Source organism: Salmo trutta, chromosome 20, assembly GCF_901001165.1.
Source record: "Salmo trutta chromosome 20, fSalTru1.1, whole genome shotgun sequence".
NCBI classification, from domain to species: Eukaryota; Metazoa; Chordata; class Actinopteri; order Salmoniformes; family Salmonidae; genus Salmo; species Salmo trutta.
In genome coordinates this window covers 19,646,737-19,665,072 of record NC_042976.1, presented here as the reverse complement: position 1 = coordinate 19,665,072, position 18,336 = coordinate 19,646,737, and the positions used below count along the sequence as shown (strand labels likewise).

Here is an 18,336-nt window from a genome sequence, read left to right as displayed (position 1 = left end):
AAGGCTCCATTTGAAATATGTGACTGGCTCAGGAAAAAGGGGCACATTTTGATTTGTGCTCCAGTGAATATTTCAGGACATGAATCTATTGTTTATTTGTTATTTATTTTTATTCCATTCATTTATATGTGCTTGATCTTTGTTACATTTACAGCCAAAGAAAACTTGATCAGACCCCAGTTTATTGAGAAGTTGAAGAACATCAGTGTTAAGCAAGGCACTCTGGTTGCGTTGGCTGTCAAAGCCATCGGAAACCCCCTGCCGGATATTGTTTGGCTGAAAAACAGTGACATTATCTCCCCAATGAAGCACCCAAATATCAAGTAAGTGTCTTGTCCATATCATGAGTTCAAATGCAGTTAGTGTATTGACCTCACATGTTGAATATTCTGAGTCTATTCAGATACATTACAGTAGCCTAGCAGTTAAGCGTTGGGCCAGAAACCAAAAGGTCACTGGTTCGAATCCCCGAGCCGACTAGGTGAAAAAGCAGTTGATTTGCCCTTGAGCAAGGCACTTAACCCTAGTTGCTCTGGATAAGAGTGTCTACTAAATGACTAAATGACTAAAATGTAATACAAATGTATATATTTCAGGATTGAAGGCACCAAAGGAGAGGCCAAATTCCAGATCCCCCAAACAGTAGGCACTGATAGTGCTTGGTACACAGCCACAGCCATTAACAAAGCTGGAAGAGATACCACTCGCTGCAGGGTCAACATTGAGGTGGAAACTGCTGAACCTGCACCAGAGAGGAGACTCATTATTCCCAAGGGAACATACAAGGCCAAGGAAATTGCAGCTCCAGAGTTGGAATCCCTGCATCTACGTTATGGTCAAGAGCAGTGGGAGGAGGCTGACCTATATGACAAGGACAAGCAGCAGAAACCACAGTTCAAGAAGAAGCTGACTTCTGTCAGGTTGAAGCATTCTGGTGTTGTCCACTTTGAATGCAGACTGACCCCTATTGGTGATCCCACTATGGTGGTTGAGTGGTTGCTTGATGGCAAACCCCTTGCAGCTGCTAACAGATTGCGCATGGTTAATGAATTTGGCTACTGTAGTCTTGACTTTGAAGTTGCCTATGCCAGAGACAGTGGTGTCATCACCTGCAGAGCCACTAACACGTTTGGTGCCGATCAGACCTCGGCTACACTGATTGTAAAGGAGGAGAAGAGCATGGTGGAGGAAACTCAGTTACCTGAGGGCAGGAGGGGACTACACAGAATTGATGAGATGGAGCGCATGGCTCACGAAGGAGGTCCTTCTGGAGTCACTGCAGATGAAGGGGCTGAGAAGACAAAGCCTGAAATTGTCCTTCTTCCTGAGAATGCAAATGTGCAAGAAGGTGAAATTGCAAGGTTCCGTTGCAGAGTAACTGGTTATCCTACACCTAAGGTCAACTGGTACCTCAATGGGCAGCTCATTCGCAAGAGCAAGAGAATGAGACTTCGCTATGATGGCATTTACTATCTTGAGATTATCGATATCAAGTCATACGATGCAGGAGATGTCAAAGTGTTAGCAGAGAACCCTGAGGGCACAGCTGAGCATCTGGTGAAGCTGGAGATCACACAGAAAGAGGACTTCAGATCTATTCTTCGTCGTGCACCAGAGCCTAAGGCCCCAGAGCCTAGCACCATGGCTGAACATGGCAGAGTTTCCTTTGATGTGGTTAAGGTTGAAAAACCAACTGCCATCAAAGAAACCAAAGAGGTAGTGCAACTAAAGAAGACTGAAAGAGTCATCCATTCAAAAGCCACAGAGGAGACAGACGAGTTGAAGGGCAAATTTAAGCGCAGGACAGAGGAAGGTTATTATGAAGCCATCACTGCTGTGGAGCTCAAGTCTCGTAAGAAGGATGAGTCCTATGAGGATATGCTTAGGAAGAGGAAGGAAGAACTGCTTCACCATCAGAAAATGTTGTCTGAGGCTGAGAAGAAAAAAGAGGAGGAACGCAAGGTTCATGTTCCCTCAATTAAACCAGAGAGAGTAAAGCTCTCTCCCAGCATGGAAGCTCCAAAGATCATTGAACGCATTGCAAGTCAGACCGTGTCTCAGATGGAAGAAGTTCACTTCAGAGTCAGAGTTACCGGTAGACCAGACCCTGAGTGCCAGTGGTTCAAGAATGGAATTCTGCTGGAGAAAACAGATCGCATTTACTCATTCTGGCCTGAAGACAACGTATGTGAATTAGTGATCAAAAAGGTCACAGCAGAAGACTCTGCTAGCATCATGGTCAAAGCCATGAACATTGCTGGAGAGACTTCAAGCCATGCATTCTTATTGGTGCAAGGTAAAGTAATCATTTCAGTAATTTTTCTACATTGTTCATAGCATTAGTAGCCTATTGTCTGAGTTTGTGACACAAGATGCACAGTAGTAATGTTTCAGGGCCGAGCTTCGTTAGTACCAGGTGCTGTAAGCAAACAAATACAATAAGCTGCCATTGATTATCATTCAGTGGACATTATTAAGTTATTGCAATCTGAAACCTAGATATCAAACCTCATTTAAATGTGTGTAATTGATATTCTGATACTCACATTATACCATCTACCATCTTCATCCTTTTAGCAAAGACAGTCATCACCTTCACACAAGAACTGGAAGAAATCAACGTGAAAGAGAAAGACACCATGGCGACCTTTGAATGTGAGACCAATGAGCCTTTTGTTAAAGTCAAATGGCTGATGAACAATGCTGAGATTTTCTCTGGAGACAAATACAGGATGCACTCAGACAGAAAGGTTCATTTCCTTTCTGTACTGATTATCAACATGAAGGACGATGCAGAATACAGTTGTGCTGTTATTGAAGATGACCACATCAGGACCACTGCCAGACTCAATGTGGAAGGTTGGTAGTTTTTCTTACCACTGGTGTACAAGTAGAACTTTAATGACTGGGTTCCCAGATACAGATTAAGCCTAGTCCTAGACTAAAAGGCAGGTTCAATGGGGAAGGACTCAGCTTAATCTGTGGGAAACTTGTCCTTTTTCAACAGTAAATGTACTCTTTGTTTTCTGGAATAGATATACTAACAGTGCTCTCATTATACAGGTGCCCCACTGTCAATTGTAAAGAGGCTGGAGAACATTGAGGTGCCTGAGACCTACTCTGGGGAGTTTGAGTGTGAAGTGTCTCGAGAGGATGCCGAAGGTGTATGGCATTTTGAGAACAATGAGCTCACTCCCAGCAGCAAGCATGCCATCTCCTCCCGCCGTGGACGCCACAGTTTATCTGTGAAAGATGTAAAGAAAGAAGACCAGGGAAAATATACATTCACCACGGGTGAATTCAAGACTAGTGCCTCCCTGAAAATGAAACGTGAGTGTTGTATGGATGAGGATTTCTATCTAGATGAAAGACAAAAAGAATATGCTTGCAGATAGTTTTTTCAAGACCTATTAACGTGTAGTTGCATGAAATCAAATCTTACTTCAATCTCTTTTCCTTTAGTGCGCCCTGTGACCCTGTTGCATCCCCTCTCTGATATGACAATCTGTGAGGGTGACATAAGCCAGTTTGAGGTGCGATTCTCTCAAGAAGATGTTGAGGGCACTTGGATGAAGAATGGTGTTGCCATTGAAGCTTCGGATCGCATCCACATGGTTATTGACAAGCTCATCCATAAACTTCTCATAGAGGATACAGGCAGGCTTGATGGTGGAATGTACTCCTTTGTAGTTCCTGCTCAGGACATTTCCACCACTGCAAAGCTGACTGTTCAAAGTAAGTGATTTGATTTCATACTGTACATTCTAATTTTGAGTATTTCCTTATCTACTATGCCTTATCGTGTTGTCTTTTTCTGTGTGTATTACAGCGATTAGCATCTTGGCCCCACTCAAAGATATTACATCAGTTGAGGGCACCAAGGCTGTTATGGAGGCTAAAATCTCTGCTGCAGATATTAGCTCAATTAAGTGGTTCCACAATGACAAGCTTGTGATGCCCAGTGAGAGAATCCAGATTGTTCCAAAGGGATCCAAACAGCGCCTGGTGTTCAATAGGACCTTCGCCTCTGATGAAGGAACCTACAAGCTATGTGTTGGCAAAGCTGACTCTAGCTGTAAACTGATGGTCCAAAGTAAGCTTTTGCACAAGTGATTAAATGCAACATAACTTCATACAATAGTTTTTGTCAGTTACAGACATTGTCCAACTTAAACATACTTAACTTTTTTTTACAGAAATTTCAATTGTGAAGCAAATGGAGGATCAAGTTTGCACAGAGACACAGCACGTCACATTTAATGTGGAGGTGTCCCACCCTGGCATTGATGGTATCTGGACCTTCAAGAAACAACATCTGAAAAATGATTCCAAGTACAAGATAGTGACCAAGAGCAAGAACCACAGTATGACTGTCATTAATGCCATGAAGGATGAAGAGGGGCAATACACATTCGCTGCTGGTGAACAGACATCCAGCGCAAAGCTTACTGTGTCAGGTAAGATAACTCTTGTCAAAAAAGTGCATTACACTGTAAACATATACAAGTTATGGTGTAAAAGTTCAGTTGGATATTACAACAACCATTACAACAACCTACCAGTTGGATATTACAACAACCTACCAAATGTAAAAACTTTTTAGGGCAGTTACCCAATTGGAGGAAATAAATCCAAATGTATTTGTGTTCCCAGGTGGCGCTATATCCAGACCGCTGCATGACATCATTGTGGCTGACTCTCAGACAGCTGAATTTGAGTGTGAGGTGGCCAACCCAACTGCTGAGGGCAAGTGGCTGAAGGATGGACAACCTTGTAACTTTGGTGAAAATGTCAGGAGTGAGAAAAATGAAGCTGTCAGACGTCTTGTTATTGTTATCACCAGACCCACTGACATCGGTGAATACACTTACCAGATTGCAAACTCCAAGACAACAGCCAACTTGAGAGTTGAGGGTAGGTGTTACCTCCTGAGTAGAAATGTTAACTTATTTTCAACTGGTGTTAGCATTAATATATGACTATTATATGATTACTATATGCCTGCTGTTATGTCATGTTTGTGTTTGATTTCATAGCTGTGAAAGTCAAGAAGACTCTGAAGAACCAAACTGTCACTGAAACACAAGAAGCAGCATTCATTCTGGAGCTCACCCATGAGAATGTGAAGGGCTCACAGTGGATTAAGAATGGCGTAGAGATCCAATCTAGTGAGAAATATGAAGTCACCGTTGATGGCATGGTCCACACCTTGAAGATCAAGAACTGCACCATACACGATGAATCAGTTTATGGATTCAAACTTGGAAAACTATCTGCTAATGCCAGATTGAATGTTGAGGGTAAGTTAATACTTTTATGGTGACAAATTGCAAATGTTTGTCTACTTAAGATTTTGAAAGTTTTGACTCTCAATCTTTTTTTCAGCTATTACTATAACGAAGAAGCCTAAAGATGTGACATCACTATTGGATGCCACTGCCTCTTTTGAGCTGAGCCTGTCTCATGATGACATCCCTATCAAATGGATGTTCAATAACGTTGAGCTTAAACCAAGTGAAAACATCAAAATGCTGTCTGAGAGAAAATCTCACAAGCTGATCATCCAGAATGTGGATGACCACAAGGCAGGAGAGTACACTGCTATGGTTGGACATGTGCAGTGCAGTGCTCATTTATATGTTGAATGTAAGTGTTGACACGTGAACAAATAGATGACTCAACCCACACATTAAATGTATTTTCAATCTATTCATTATTGTTCGTTCTCTCCAGCTCTGCGTGTCACAAAACCCATCAAGAACATTGAAGTCCCAGAGACCCAGGTGGCCACCTTTGAATGCGAAGTGTCACATTTCAATGTCCCATCCACCTGGCTGAAGAATGGAGTGGAGATAGAAATGAGTGACAAGTTCAGGATTGTAGTGCAGGGCAAACTTCACCAGCTCAAGATCATGAACACTGGCAGTGAAGACTCTGCAGAATACACCTTTGTCTGTGGAAATGACAGAGTCTCTGCAACTCTGAAAGTTAGCCGTAAGTTTTCAACTAACCTGTACTTGAAATCATTTTTATCACATAGGTCTTTTACTCTAATGACATTGTTTTTTCCTTAGCCATTTTGATCACCTCCATGCTGGAAGACCTCAATGCACAGGAGAAAGATACCATCACATTTGAAGTGAATGTCAACTATGAGGGCATCACCTACAAGTGGCTGAAGAATGGTGTTGAGATTCGCTCCTCTGACAGATGCCAGAGCCGCACCAAACACCTAACTCACTCTCTCACCATCCGAAATGTTCATTTTGGTGATGGTGCGGAGTATAAGTTTGTTGCTGGCTCTGCTGCAACTACAGCCAGCCTATATGTTGATGGTATATATATTTTTTTATCCAGACCCTTTCTAAATATTAATCATGAAACTAATTTTTCTGTTGTTCATTAATGTATTTGCTCTCTCACAGCACGCGTTATTGAATTTACCAAGCACATCAAAGATATCAAGATCACAGAGAAGAAGAGGGCCACTTTTGAATGTGAGATCTCTGAGCCTAATGCTCAGGTGACGTGGATGAAAGATGGACAGGAGCTGGAAATGTCTGAAAGGTACCTCTCATTCATTTATTTGTATATTATTCCTGTGAGATTCCTGTGAAATGCTACATTTGAACGATTCCTCTGTATCTTAAGTGTTATTTCTAAAATGCCTTGACAGATACAAAGTCTCCACTGAGAAATTCTTGCACCGTCTAATGATCCAGTCAGTCCGCCTGTCTGATGCTGCAGAGTATTCTGTGGTCGCTGGTGCAAGCATGTCAAAGGCTCATCTCACAGTGGAGGGGCGTGACATCCACATCACAGAACCCGAGGAGAAAGAATTCACGGTGAATACGGATAACATTACATTGAAGGAGGACAGTTTAAAACTGAATAGTTAATAAATTATCAGTGTTAATATGAACATTTGTATTATTTATTTTCAGGTTGTTGAGAAACAAAAAGCGTCGTTTGAGTTTGAAGTCAGTGAGGACGACGTTGAAGGTCGCTGGCTGAGGAACGGTGCTGAGATCCAGTTCAACATTGACGATAGGCTCCACTACATTTCCATTAGAAAGGTCCATCGCATGACCATCTCTGAAACCTTTAGAAGTGATGCAGGGGAGTACACCTTCATCGCTGGCAAGAACAGGGTTGTGGTGACTCTACATGTCAATAGTAAGTGTTTGCTCTCCTTTAACTCCCAATAACAAAAGTCACACTGAAATAATAATGCAATTTTCAAATATGTTTTTACAACCATTCAGATTTCAGGATGTATTTAAACAACTAAATCACAGGGAAAACATATGTTTTTTTTTTCTTCTTAAAAAAATAAACACTACCCAATTTTCCCTAAGCTTGGTGTTCCTCCGTTTCTTCTCATCAAATTTCTTTGTTTGTTCCCATAATTTAGTCCCTGAGCCACCTCAGATAATTCGCGGCATGCAGACCCTGTCTGTGGAGGCCGGCAAACCTGCTAGATTTTCTGTGGAAGTGACTGGCATCCCACAGCCCCAGGTGTTATGGTACAAGAACTCCCAGGCTCTCTCCCCTGGCTTCAAGTGCAAGTTCCTGCGTGAAGGGAATGAGCACACTCTGCTTCTCATCGAAGTGTTCCCAGAGGACGCAGCCTTGTACAACTGCGAGGCCAAGAATGACGTTGGGCTTGCCACCAGCTCAGCACCACTCAATGTGGAAGGTAAAGTGAAAAAACAATCACATATAAAGAACTGAAATAACCTCTTAAATGAAAAAAGAAAAAAAAGCCAGATTTTTTTTATTTCAGTTTCAGAAGTAATTTCTCCTGACACTGGATCTCCACTGTCCAAGCCTGTGATCATAACACCGATGAACAACACCTCAGTCAATGAGGGAGAGGCTGCTAGGTTCCAGTGCAGAATCTCTGGTGAAGGTATCTATCTCGACTTCCACTAGGCTGATCTCTTACTTTGTTCCCTAAACTAAAATAATAATAGTATTGCATTATTCATAAAAAGTAGCATTAATAATCTTGTATTATTAATACTATTGACATTAACCAAACTTTTCTCTTGCTAGATCTAAAGATCTCTTGGTATGTCCACAAGAAAGAGATCGGACAGTCCGATGCCTTCAGGATGTCTCAGTTCGATGACACCTGCCAGCTGGAGATTTCCAGAGTGTACCCCGAGGATGAAGGGGAATACACCTGTGTTGCCAGAAACTCGGCAGGAATGGTCACTTGCGCAGGATATCTGGCACTTGAAGGTGAGTAAAAGTCTTATTGAACATAGTTAGTTCTGTATGTCTAATTTAAGTGTGCTTTTGTATTGTTAAAGGTTGAGAATAGATACTATTTGTCCTAGAACTTATTTTTGCGCTATGCATGTACTTGTATGTTTCAATTGATCTTTCTCCTTATCTTCATATTGCCCTGGGGAATAGTCTGTTTTCAAAGTCATTAAACTTTCCTTTACTCATAGTATAGGTTCATTTTGATAGCAGTTGATTGTTGACCAAATTACACTCTTCTAATTCTCCCAGATCAAAATATGAAATCTGTAGCTAGGCAAAGTGTGTCAAGCACTGGGGGAACAATGATCAGTCATAAAATGGAAATGTGTTCAGAAGGGTACCAGTCAGTGGATGTCAGTGGATCACACAGTGTACAGACCTATGAGACTGTGTCTGAGATGTCCACAATGAAAACGTCATCTTCATCAGTAAAGATGGTTGAGGTGACCACTGTTGAGAATTCTGAAATGAGCATCCCTAGAAGCCCTAAGTTGCTCTTGAAAATGAATGACGTCAAAGTCAAAAGTGGTGAGATGGCTCAGTTCAACTGCTCGTTCGACGGGCAACCCTTTACTGAAATAGTGTGGGATCATAATGGAAGGAACCTCACAGACACAGAGAGGGTGAAACGTACCCAAAATGGAGGTGTGCTGTTGCTTGTCATACTCAATGTTCAGCTTGGCGACCAAGGGACATACCTCTGTACCACAAAAAATAAACACGGAGAGAACAGAACTTCGGCACAACTCACAGTTGAAGGTGGATACAGTTTCTATTTAATATTTCCACTCTCTGGTCCATTTCACCTCCATTCCGCTTGATTCTTTTGTAAAACCTTTAAAACTTTTAATATTTCCTTTAGATTGTAACCGATTGGAATATAATGTAATAACATATTTATTTTGTAAGTATAGTTTTTTCCCCCATTCAAAGCATGCCCCTAACACCATCTCCCCATCTTACTAACTCCCAGTGTTTAGATCTAAGACACCCTCTTACTGATGTCCTCTGACTGATGTTCTTAATACCTAATAAATCTCCCTTAACTTTATTCTCACCCAGCCAAAGAAGTGAATCCCAAAGCCGAAACACCCATCCCTTCCGATTCTGTCAATAAAGACTCTAAGACAGACAGGGAGTCGTCTAAAAAGCCCTCTGACCAAGACAAGCAGGAGTCCTTACAGAGTCTTGGACCTCTGCCGCCATTCTCACAAAGAACTCAAAGGCAGATAAGCCATGAGTATTACCCTGATGTTATACCCTATGGAGAATACGAATGTGATTACATTGGTGCCACCTACCCAGAGTTCCTTGTGACACTGCCCCCAGAAATCCTTGCCAAACCTAGAGACACCGTGTCTCTCTTTTGCGTTATAAAGGGAATCCCTACTCCGTTTGTTATTTGGCTACACAATCGGTTGATTGTCGAAGAGTCCGTTTCTTACTCTCTGAAACACAAGGGGCCCTTGTGCTGCTTAAATGTTATGAACGTTGGTCCTAAGCAAGGGGGCGTTTACACTTGCAAAATTGTCAATTCAGCTGGAGACGCTGAATGCAGCACAGTGATGAAAGGTTGGCAACTGCATGCTTTGGTCCTTACCACCAATATGCACTCTTGGCCGTTATTGGCCGTTCTTGTCAATTCCACATTTCACACTGTTCCCAACTATTGGCCGTTCTTGTCAACTCCACATTTCAGACTGCTTCCAACTATTGGCCGTTCTTGTCAACTCCACATTTCACACAGCTCCCATACTGCTCTATACAACAAGAAAAATAAATTATAAAATGATAGCTCATGGACAAATGTGCTAAGAAACAGGTTGTCAAGTACACTGACTTAAATGTGAAAAGAGAGAGAGATGTGCTCAGTTTACTACATGCTTCCCAAGAGACGGAATTCACTGTATGATCACATCAAAACCAAAGCATGTCAGATTGTTTTCATCATTGCAAAATAGATGTTGACAATATGGATGTAACCTATGTTACCTGGTTCTAGCAGTAAGTACTATATATATATTTGATAAAAATCACTAATTTATAAATGTTTGTCTATTGACAGTGGTTGAAAAGGAGGTGGAGAAAAAGGAAAAGGAAGTCAAAGGTAAATATATTTTCTTTATCATTAACGTGATTGAGTGTCGGATTCCTGGACTCAGATTAAGCCTATTCCTGGACTAAAAATCACTTTCAGAGTTGGAGGTGCTTTGCAGACCATAAGTAGGCTTGATCTGGAACTGGGAAACAGGCCCTTTATCTTTTTTTTTGCACAGGCCCATATCCTGCAGATATTTTTAGAAATGTCTGGAGCAATATGATCATGTATAATGCCCTTTGTAAAACTATATGTTGGGCATGTGACTATCTTGAACGGTCATAATATTTGCCTTGAATTGTAATGCAATAGGTGAAACCTACATGGATATTATGTGAAATTAAAATAATGCATGTTTTTTTGTCTTGCTGATTTCAATTCAAGAGGTGTTATCGTTGAAATGCGTTCCTTTATTTATTGCTTTATTGTTTTTTTTATCTTCATATTTATACATTGTAAGTGATAACATAATGTAATTATTTTACTCAGCTTTCTCTAGCTTCACTGTCTCAGCTGAAGAGGAAAAACAGGAGTCTTACTTCACTGGTCTACAATTAGGCAAAAGCAAAACACTTGAACTCAAGCCAGAGTCCAAACTTTATTCTAGTACAATGGAGAAGAAAAAAGAAAAGCCAGTTTTTGTGACCCAACTCTCACCAGTAGCTGTCACTATTGGGGACATAGCTAGATTTACTGTCACAATATCTTGTCTTCCAAAGCCTAATGTCCAGTGGTTCCACAATGGTCGGGTTATAACAAGTTCATCAGTTTACACATTTGTTCAAGAGCGAGACGAATATACCCTCGTCATTAACAAAGTAGAGAAGGAATTTGAAGGAGAATACTCCTGTACTGCAAGCAACAGGTTTGGCCAATCAACCTGTACTACTTTCTTGAACATCCAAGTAAGTGACACAAAGAAACCAGAGAGGCAGGTTGAGAAAATGTTCAAACCCACTGGCCAACCACCTGAATTTATTAAAACTATTGAGCCTGTACAATGCTCTGAAGGTGGTCTAGCTCTCTTTAAATATATTGTCACTGGGAATCCTCTTCCAGAGGTTCAGTGGCTTAGGGGTAGTTATCAAATTCAGCCTAGTAAGTATTGTATTGTGGTGAAAAACCCAGATGGATCTGGCTTCATCAACATGAAGGGCATCCAAAAGGAGGACAGTGGCCTCTACACTTGTAGGGCTTCCAACCCATCTGGGGAGGCCTCTTGTAGTGCTGAGCTAATCGTGTTCAGAGAGTCTGTCTCTATATCTCAGCACCAGGAACAACATGTGGTTGTTCAGAAACAAAAAGGTTATAAAGTATCCATGACTGAACAGGCTACAGAGTCACGCTTGTACATGGTCAACCTTCCTGGAGAAGCCAGGGCCAGAGATCAGATGGTGTACACCATAGGTACTGAGGACAGACAGGTTATTTCCAGCGAGCAAGTGGACACCCTTAGAGAGTTGGATATCTCTGCTGCTACCCTTCATAGAGAGCGAGTCACCCACCAGGCTGCAGTGCTGCAGTCACATGAGGTAGAAGAGAGAGTGTCTGTGACTCCCACCAGACCACCTTCAGCCTCAGCTGCGCCTATTAAACAACTGCATATGGCCGCTTTTACATCTGCTGTCCAAGAGAGCCAAAAACTCATAGAGCAACATTCTGACCGTATCCAAAGCCCGGAAATCTTAGAAATTGAGCCTGCAAGGGAACATCATTCAAACATAATGTCTGCCACATCAGAAGAGGTTATTCCTCTAATCACAGTGAGAACTGAGGTTTTAGGAGACAGAAAACCAGAACAGATTAAGTCATCTAAGGAACCAAAACAGGTCGTCAGTAGTCATCTAGCTGAAACCAGGTTACCAATTCTGAAAGAGAAATTAGGTATAACCACTAGGCCTGAGGAAGAGAGAAGCTTCAGAGTTACAGAGGGTGTTAAGATTTTATATACCGCTACATCGACTGGGCAACTGCCACTATCAGAGCGCCATTGTGATACGCTATCAACATCGGATAAACCCACTCAGTCCCTGCTAGAGAAGGAACGTCCTAACCCAGTGGTCGCACCTGTCAGTGAGACTCAACATACTTTATCCAAAGAGCAGAGATTTGAAATACACAAACCTGAACAAGAGAGCGCTTTGGTAAGTAAAGATAGGTTATTTAAATCAGCCATGAGCGCTGAAGAAAAACATCTGCTCCAGACTGAACACTCAAAAGCTATTCCAGGTTTGGAAAGCTCTATGTCTTTGCAATTTGAAAAAGAAGAGGAACAGCTCTTACATCTACAGATGATTAGTAAGCAAGATATATTGCAGTCTGAAGGTAGATTTACTTGCGAGAAGCCATTGCCAGAGAATGCAGATGCAAGAAAAAGCCCTACTTTGTTGCACACAGTCACCCACAATGAATGGAAATCTGTCACTTGTGAGAAGATATCTGAGTTTTCAGCTCAGCTGGACACAATTTCAATTAAACCAAGAAAAGAAGCCAAAGCTCCTTTACATCTTCAGTCTATTCAGTCAGAAAGTGTATTACCTAAAGAAGGTATACTTAGTCCTGAGAAGCCAGATCAGCAGACTGCAGTACAGAAACAGGAAAGAGCCCGCAAACATGCAGCAACCTCAGAGGATAAAAGGGAGTTTAGTGCAGATTATTCCAAAGATCTTGATGTGTCCGTGACAGGAGTTCAGTCAGAGCTTAGAACAGAACACAGACCTCAGAACATTCTTCAGGTCACATCAATGCCCATGCAGATATCCAAAGAAACACCATTTACTAGGGATGTCAAACAGCAGCGTGCATTAATCGAAAAGGAGGATCGCTGGAACATTATGCAATCAGTAACTGTGGTTGACACTCAAAGTATAGAAGAGGGGCATACCATAAGTTTGAAAGCAAATGATGCATTCAAACCTGTAGTGAAAATTGAACCAAAGATCCCGACAAAGCCTGTCTATATTGAAGAGAAGGCAATAGCAACTGAAGGTTGTGCCATTTTACATGCAGCTGAACAGGATTTTGCTGTTCAGATCCACGAAGGTCAGTCAGTGAGACAATCAATTTTATTGGAGGAGAAACACATCATTGTTGGTGAGCAATCAAGTGAAATTGGAAAATCTGCAGGATTGGTTGTCAGTGTAAAGACTCAGCCTAAAGGGGTATTATTTGTGCACGAGTCTCAGGAGAGCCAAGTTCTTCCAAAGGAACTTACCTTTGTGATCCCAATGCCAAAACCAACAAGTTTGGGCATCAGACATCAGTTGAAAACTGCGCTTCAGTCTGCTGTGGCTCGTGACCAGCCACTTATACTAGCAGACGTTGTTGAGAGATTGGAGGCTGTCGAGGTACAGGAAGTGAAGGTAGGTAGGGAAACTAAGGGTGCAATGTTCACCTACCTTATCACAACACCAGGTGCCCCCATGGAAATAACAATTGCTTTTGAAGGAGAATACCCTCAGACTGCTGATCTGAGGACAGAACTCCAAGCAGCTTTCCATGCTATAGTTTATAGAGAGCAACAGACCCTCATTTTGGACCAACCTGGCACAATGCAAATAGTCAAGCCTCAGAAAACAAATGTTAGCAGTGCAAAATCCAAAGAAATGCTGTCATCGGTGGTGGAAACTGTTAGAGTAACAGAGAGTGCAGCGGGTTTCACATCCCCTGTAGCCCAGTCTGCTGCTCAGAAGACTGAAACGATGGCTTCGTTCCAAAGCATAACAGCTCAGGATCGCACTGTGGTGCATGAATCCAGGCAGACTACTAGGCAGGAGACCAGATCTGTGACAGTAAAAAGCCATGATGAGAGAGATGTAGGTGCTGCAGATTTAACCACAGCAGTACCCTTCGCCTCTGTCCCTGTCGAACAGTCTCATGTGTTTATACAGAAAGAAACGATGGAGGAGTTTCTGTCAGAGGCAGTTATGATTAGTAAACTTCCTGAGCAATTCACTAAAGCTTATCCCATTATTGTAACTCCCCTGGAGGATATTTGTTCAGAGAAGAATAGTATGGTTACGTTTAGTGTGACCATAATGTGTGTCACAAAAGTGAACTGGCTTTTCAATGGAAAGTTGGTCAAATCTGGCAAAGAATTTAAGTGTTCGAAAGACCATGACACATACACACTAGTAATCGACAAGATTGTCAAGGAGAAGCACGAAGGAGAATATGTCTGTGAGGCTGAGAATGAAGCTGGCAAGGCTACAACAACATCAAGACTCACTGTTGTCTCCAGAGGTTGGATAATGGGGATATTTTCATATTTTCATAAAAATAGTAACTAACGCGACATAAACTTCCATTGGTGATTCCTAGCATGCATCACTATAAAAAATCACTATAAATTAACAGTAATATTTCCGTTGATACCACCCCCATATCCTCCTGCTTTGTTCTTCCAAGGTATCTTCTTTTTACCCATATCACTCTCTTAAAAATCCACCTCTGGTCCATTCCCCGTCATCCTCTTTGACTCCACATCACTCTCGTCTTCCCCATTGAGTCCTGAAACCCTCTTTTTGCATGCTTTCTTGGACATTTCATCTTGGTCTCATTTTCTTCATTGAAGTGTTTTGATCCAAACCTAACATCATTTCCCTCCACAGTCCCTCCTGGTCAGTCCTGTTTGCAACCTTCCATCCTAGGTTCACCATTTCACCACTTTTAACTACATCAACTAGAATCATAGCCAGTGTGTTAATTGTACTATTTTCTTCCCTTTCCCTGCACATTATAGTGCCACCGGTTTTCAGGTACAAAATCCAGCCCCTGGAGATCAATGTTGGCAGCCAGGCCAAGTTCGAATGTGAGATTGAAGATGCACCAAATGTGCAGTTCAAGTGGTTCAAGTCTGGCACTCCTATCAAAGAGAGTCCAAATTGCAGGATCATCAGTCGGCAACTGATATCTTCATTGGAGCTTCTGAGCCCAACCAAAGCTGACAGTGGTGAATATACCTGCAAGGCTACAAACCAGAATGGCAGTGACACCTGTGCCGCGAAACTCAACGTAACTGGTGAGTGAACTGAACTTTTGTTAAATTTATTTCAACAGGTTGTCATACCAAAGGTTATGGTTTTAGGAATATGATGTGCTTCTTACCTCCACAAATCTAGTTATGGTCATCTATACTCGCTCAAAAAGTTCAAACAAATGATCTCCCTTGTGATTTGTCAGGTTATTGGATTTTGTCAGGTTTTGAAATAAATCTTAATATGTTGTTAATTATTATGTTTTATTATGTATTTTTTCCCTTTCTTATTTTCAAATTTCATAGAACTTTTCCCACCTGCCTTTATTACTAAGCCTGATCCATTGACATTGTATGTTGGGAAAAAGGCAAACATTCAGTGTGTAGTCACTGGATCTTCACCGATGACTATTGTCTGGCATAAAGACAACAATGCCATTTCTTCGGGGGGAAACTACAAAATCTCCTCAGAAAAGAATAAATATATTCTTGAAATATCAGAACTTGAACTTACTGATCAAGGTGTTTACCTGTGTAAAGCGTTCAACAGTGTTGGAACTGCTGTGTGCAGCACGGAGATGAAGGTCATCAACAAACCCCATTTTGTGAAAACACTTGAATCAGTGTCAGTCGCTGTTGGAAATCCACTGCACCTTGAGTGTCAGTTGGATGAGGATACCGGAGTGTCCATCACCTGGATAAAAGATGGCAAAAAGCTCCATCAAACAATGGATTGTAAACAGTCTTTTGAAGATAAGATGGTCACTCTTGATATTCCAAAAGGAAAACTTAAAGACACTGGAAACTATGTCTGTACAGCTGCCAATGATGCTGGAAGCACAAGTTGCTCCACTTCAATAAAGGTTCAAGGTAAGGCTAAGCAGTTCATTTTCAAGCTTTCTGCAGTATTTGTGGCACAATATATATGCAGTTATGGAAATTAACATCTTTGGATTATGATCAGATAGATTTATAGATTTGCAATATCTTCACCCAGCTGTATCTTTTAGCTGCATCTTCAACTGCCTTTTGACAAAATCTCATACTTTTAACTTGTATTTGCTCCTCTTTTTCTGAGTTTTGTTCATTAGCAATGACTTCTTAGAACATTGTTTTGAATTGTTCAATTGTTCAATGCATACATCCTGCAGAACCCCCAGTCTTTGTAAAGAGACTGGAGCCCAACTTGGTCTGGAAGCAAGGCATAGCTGCACGTTTGCAGTGCACAATCAAAGGGTCACCTGAACTCCATGTCACCTGGTTTCTAAATGACAAAGAGCTCTCGGCTGGCGAGAAATACAAAATCACTTTCAAGGACGGTTTTGCTACTTTGGAGATCAGTGAAATTGCTTTGTTAGACAGTGGAAATTACACATGTGAAGTGCTGAATGAAGCTGGCTGTGAGAGCTGTAGCACCAAGTTAACTATAAAAGGTGTGTTGTGTCAGTTATGTAGATAATTACGATATTTGATATTGTCTTCTGAATATTATGTTATTGTGAAATTGTATCAAATATCTCTTCTCAGAACCACCATCCTTCAAAAAGGAATTGCAAATGGTTGAAGCAGTCAGGGGCACTGTTGCCCTCTTCCAATGTGAAGTTGCAGGCACTGCCCCATTTCAATTCAATTGGTTGAGGAGTAAGAAACCACTCACTTCCGATAGGAAATACAAGATTGTTTCTCAAGACTCGATTGCTTCTTTGGAGATCTGCTCATTTGAAAGTGCAGATGTTGGGGAATATCAATGTGTTGTGTCAAATGATGTAGGTTCAATCACTGCAAAGACAATTGCCAAACAGAAAGGTTAGTTAAAATAAAACACATTCATGGAGGATATTCTTATTCTTCTTATTCCTCTTACCTATGTAATCCTCTAAATTATAATGACTATTATTGCTATAATTGTAATTTTTTAGAACCACCAACATTCGCAAAGAAGATTGAGAACACTACAGCAGTTTTGGGCAATGCTGTTAAACTGCAGGGGACTATAAAAGGCTCTGCCCCTATTACTGTCAAGTGGATGAAGGATTCTGAATGGCTTAGGGATGATGACCCTAATATCACCATGGCATTTCAGAATAATTTCGCCATTTTGACAATAGCAGCTGTTGACATTTGCCATGGTGGAAAGTACACTTGCCAAGCAGAGAATGAGGCTGGTCAACAAAAATGTGAAACCTCTTTAGCAGTTCAAGGTTAGATTCAGAATATTTCACACAAGTATATTATTTTGGGCCATTGTTGATGTTTCAAATCTAAAAATCTTTGTATAATTACATTTTAGAACCCGCTAGAATCTTAGAGAAAGCCACATCCATCAACGTGACTTCAGGGGAATCAGCAACCTTGGAATGCACAATTGCAGGAAGCCCGGATCTTAAAGTGAAATGGCTCCAAGATGGAAAGGAGATTACAGGAGGTCGAAAATATAAAATCACTCTTAAAGACAATGTAGCCATCTTAAAGATTGTTGCGGCAGAGAAAGGAGGCACATGTGAATACACGATGGAAGTGTCCAACCGCGTCGGAAAAGATCAGTGCTCTTGTTCAGTCACAGTGCTAGGTTTGTTTTGTAGTTTATGCTTTTTCCATAATTACGACTTGAGGAACCACAAGAATGTTATAATGAAAAAAGTTATATTCCCCTTAACAGATCGTGTTCTTCCACCATCTTTCACAAAAAATCTTAAGAAAGTTGATGGAAATATTGGTAACAACATTACTATGGAGAGCAAAGTATCTGGATCTCAGCCCATGTCCATCTCTTGGTACAAAGACGATAAAGAAATAACGTCTGGACAGAAATATCAACTTGAAATGAAAGAAACCACGGCTACATTGGGAATAACCCAAATAGAAAAGTGTGATGAGGGAGTATACACATGTCGGGCAACAAATTCTGCTGGATTTAAAGAGAGCAGTGGAACCTTATGTGTTAAAGGTTAGAATAACTATTCTTATTATAGTAATAATAGTAGTATAA

At 41.2% G+C, this 18,336-nt stretch overlaps 1 protein-coding gene across 2 annotated transcripts in view; it reads left to right on the top strand.

The window, feature by feature from the left end:
• Positions 1–18,336, top strand: part of ttn.1 (titin, tandem duplicate 1) — a 166,286-nt gene that overhangs the window by 10,950 nt on the left and 137,000 nt on the right. The window contains exons 20-40 of one of the 2 annotated variants that reach the window (XM_029702491.1): positions 155–323; positions 597–2,296; positions 2,578–2,859; positions 3,064–3,330; positions 3,463–3,735; positions 3,830–4,093; positions 4,197–4,457; positions 4,654–4,914; positions 5,037–5,300; positions 5,386–5,646; positions 5,734–5,994; positions 6,075–6,335; positions 6,426–6,567; positions 6,677–6,845; positions 6,945–7,176; positions 7,415–7,699; positions 7,787–7,912; positions 8,059–8,247; positions 10,340–10,381; positions 10,862–14,614; positions 15,114–15,392. In XM_029702491.1, coding sequence (XP_029558351.1) covers positions 155–323; positions 597–2,296; positions 2,578–2,859; positions 3,064–3,330; positions 3,463–3,735; positions 3,830–4,093; positions 4,197–4,457; positions 4,654–4,914; positions 5,037–5,300; positions 5,386–5,646; positions 5,734–5,994; positions 6,075–6,335; positions 6,426–6,567; positions 6,677–6,845; positions 6,945–7,176; positions 7,415–7,699; positions 7,787–7,912; positions 8,059–8,247; positions 10,340–10,381; positions 10,862–14,614; positions 15,114–15,392 — 9,741 coding nt within the window. The remainder of the gene's footprint in view (positions 1–154; positions 324–596; positions 2,297–2,577; positions 2,860–3,063; positions 3,331–3,462; positions 3,736–3,829; positions 4,094–4,196; positions 4,458–4,653; positions 4,915–5,036; positions 5,301–5,385; positions 5,647–5,733; positions 5,995–6,074; positions 6,336–6,425; positions 6,568–6,676; positions 6,846–6,944; positions 7,177–7,414; positions 7,700–7,786; positions 7,913–8,058; positions 8,248–10,339; positions 10,382–10,861; positions 14,615–15,113; positions 15,393–18,336) is intronic. The other variant, XM_029702492.1, reaches the window with a different exon arrangement.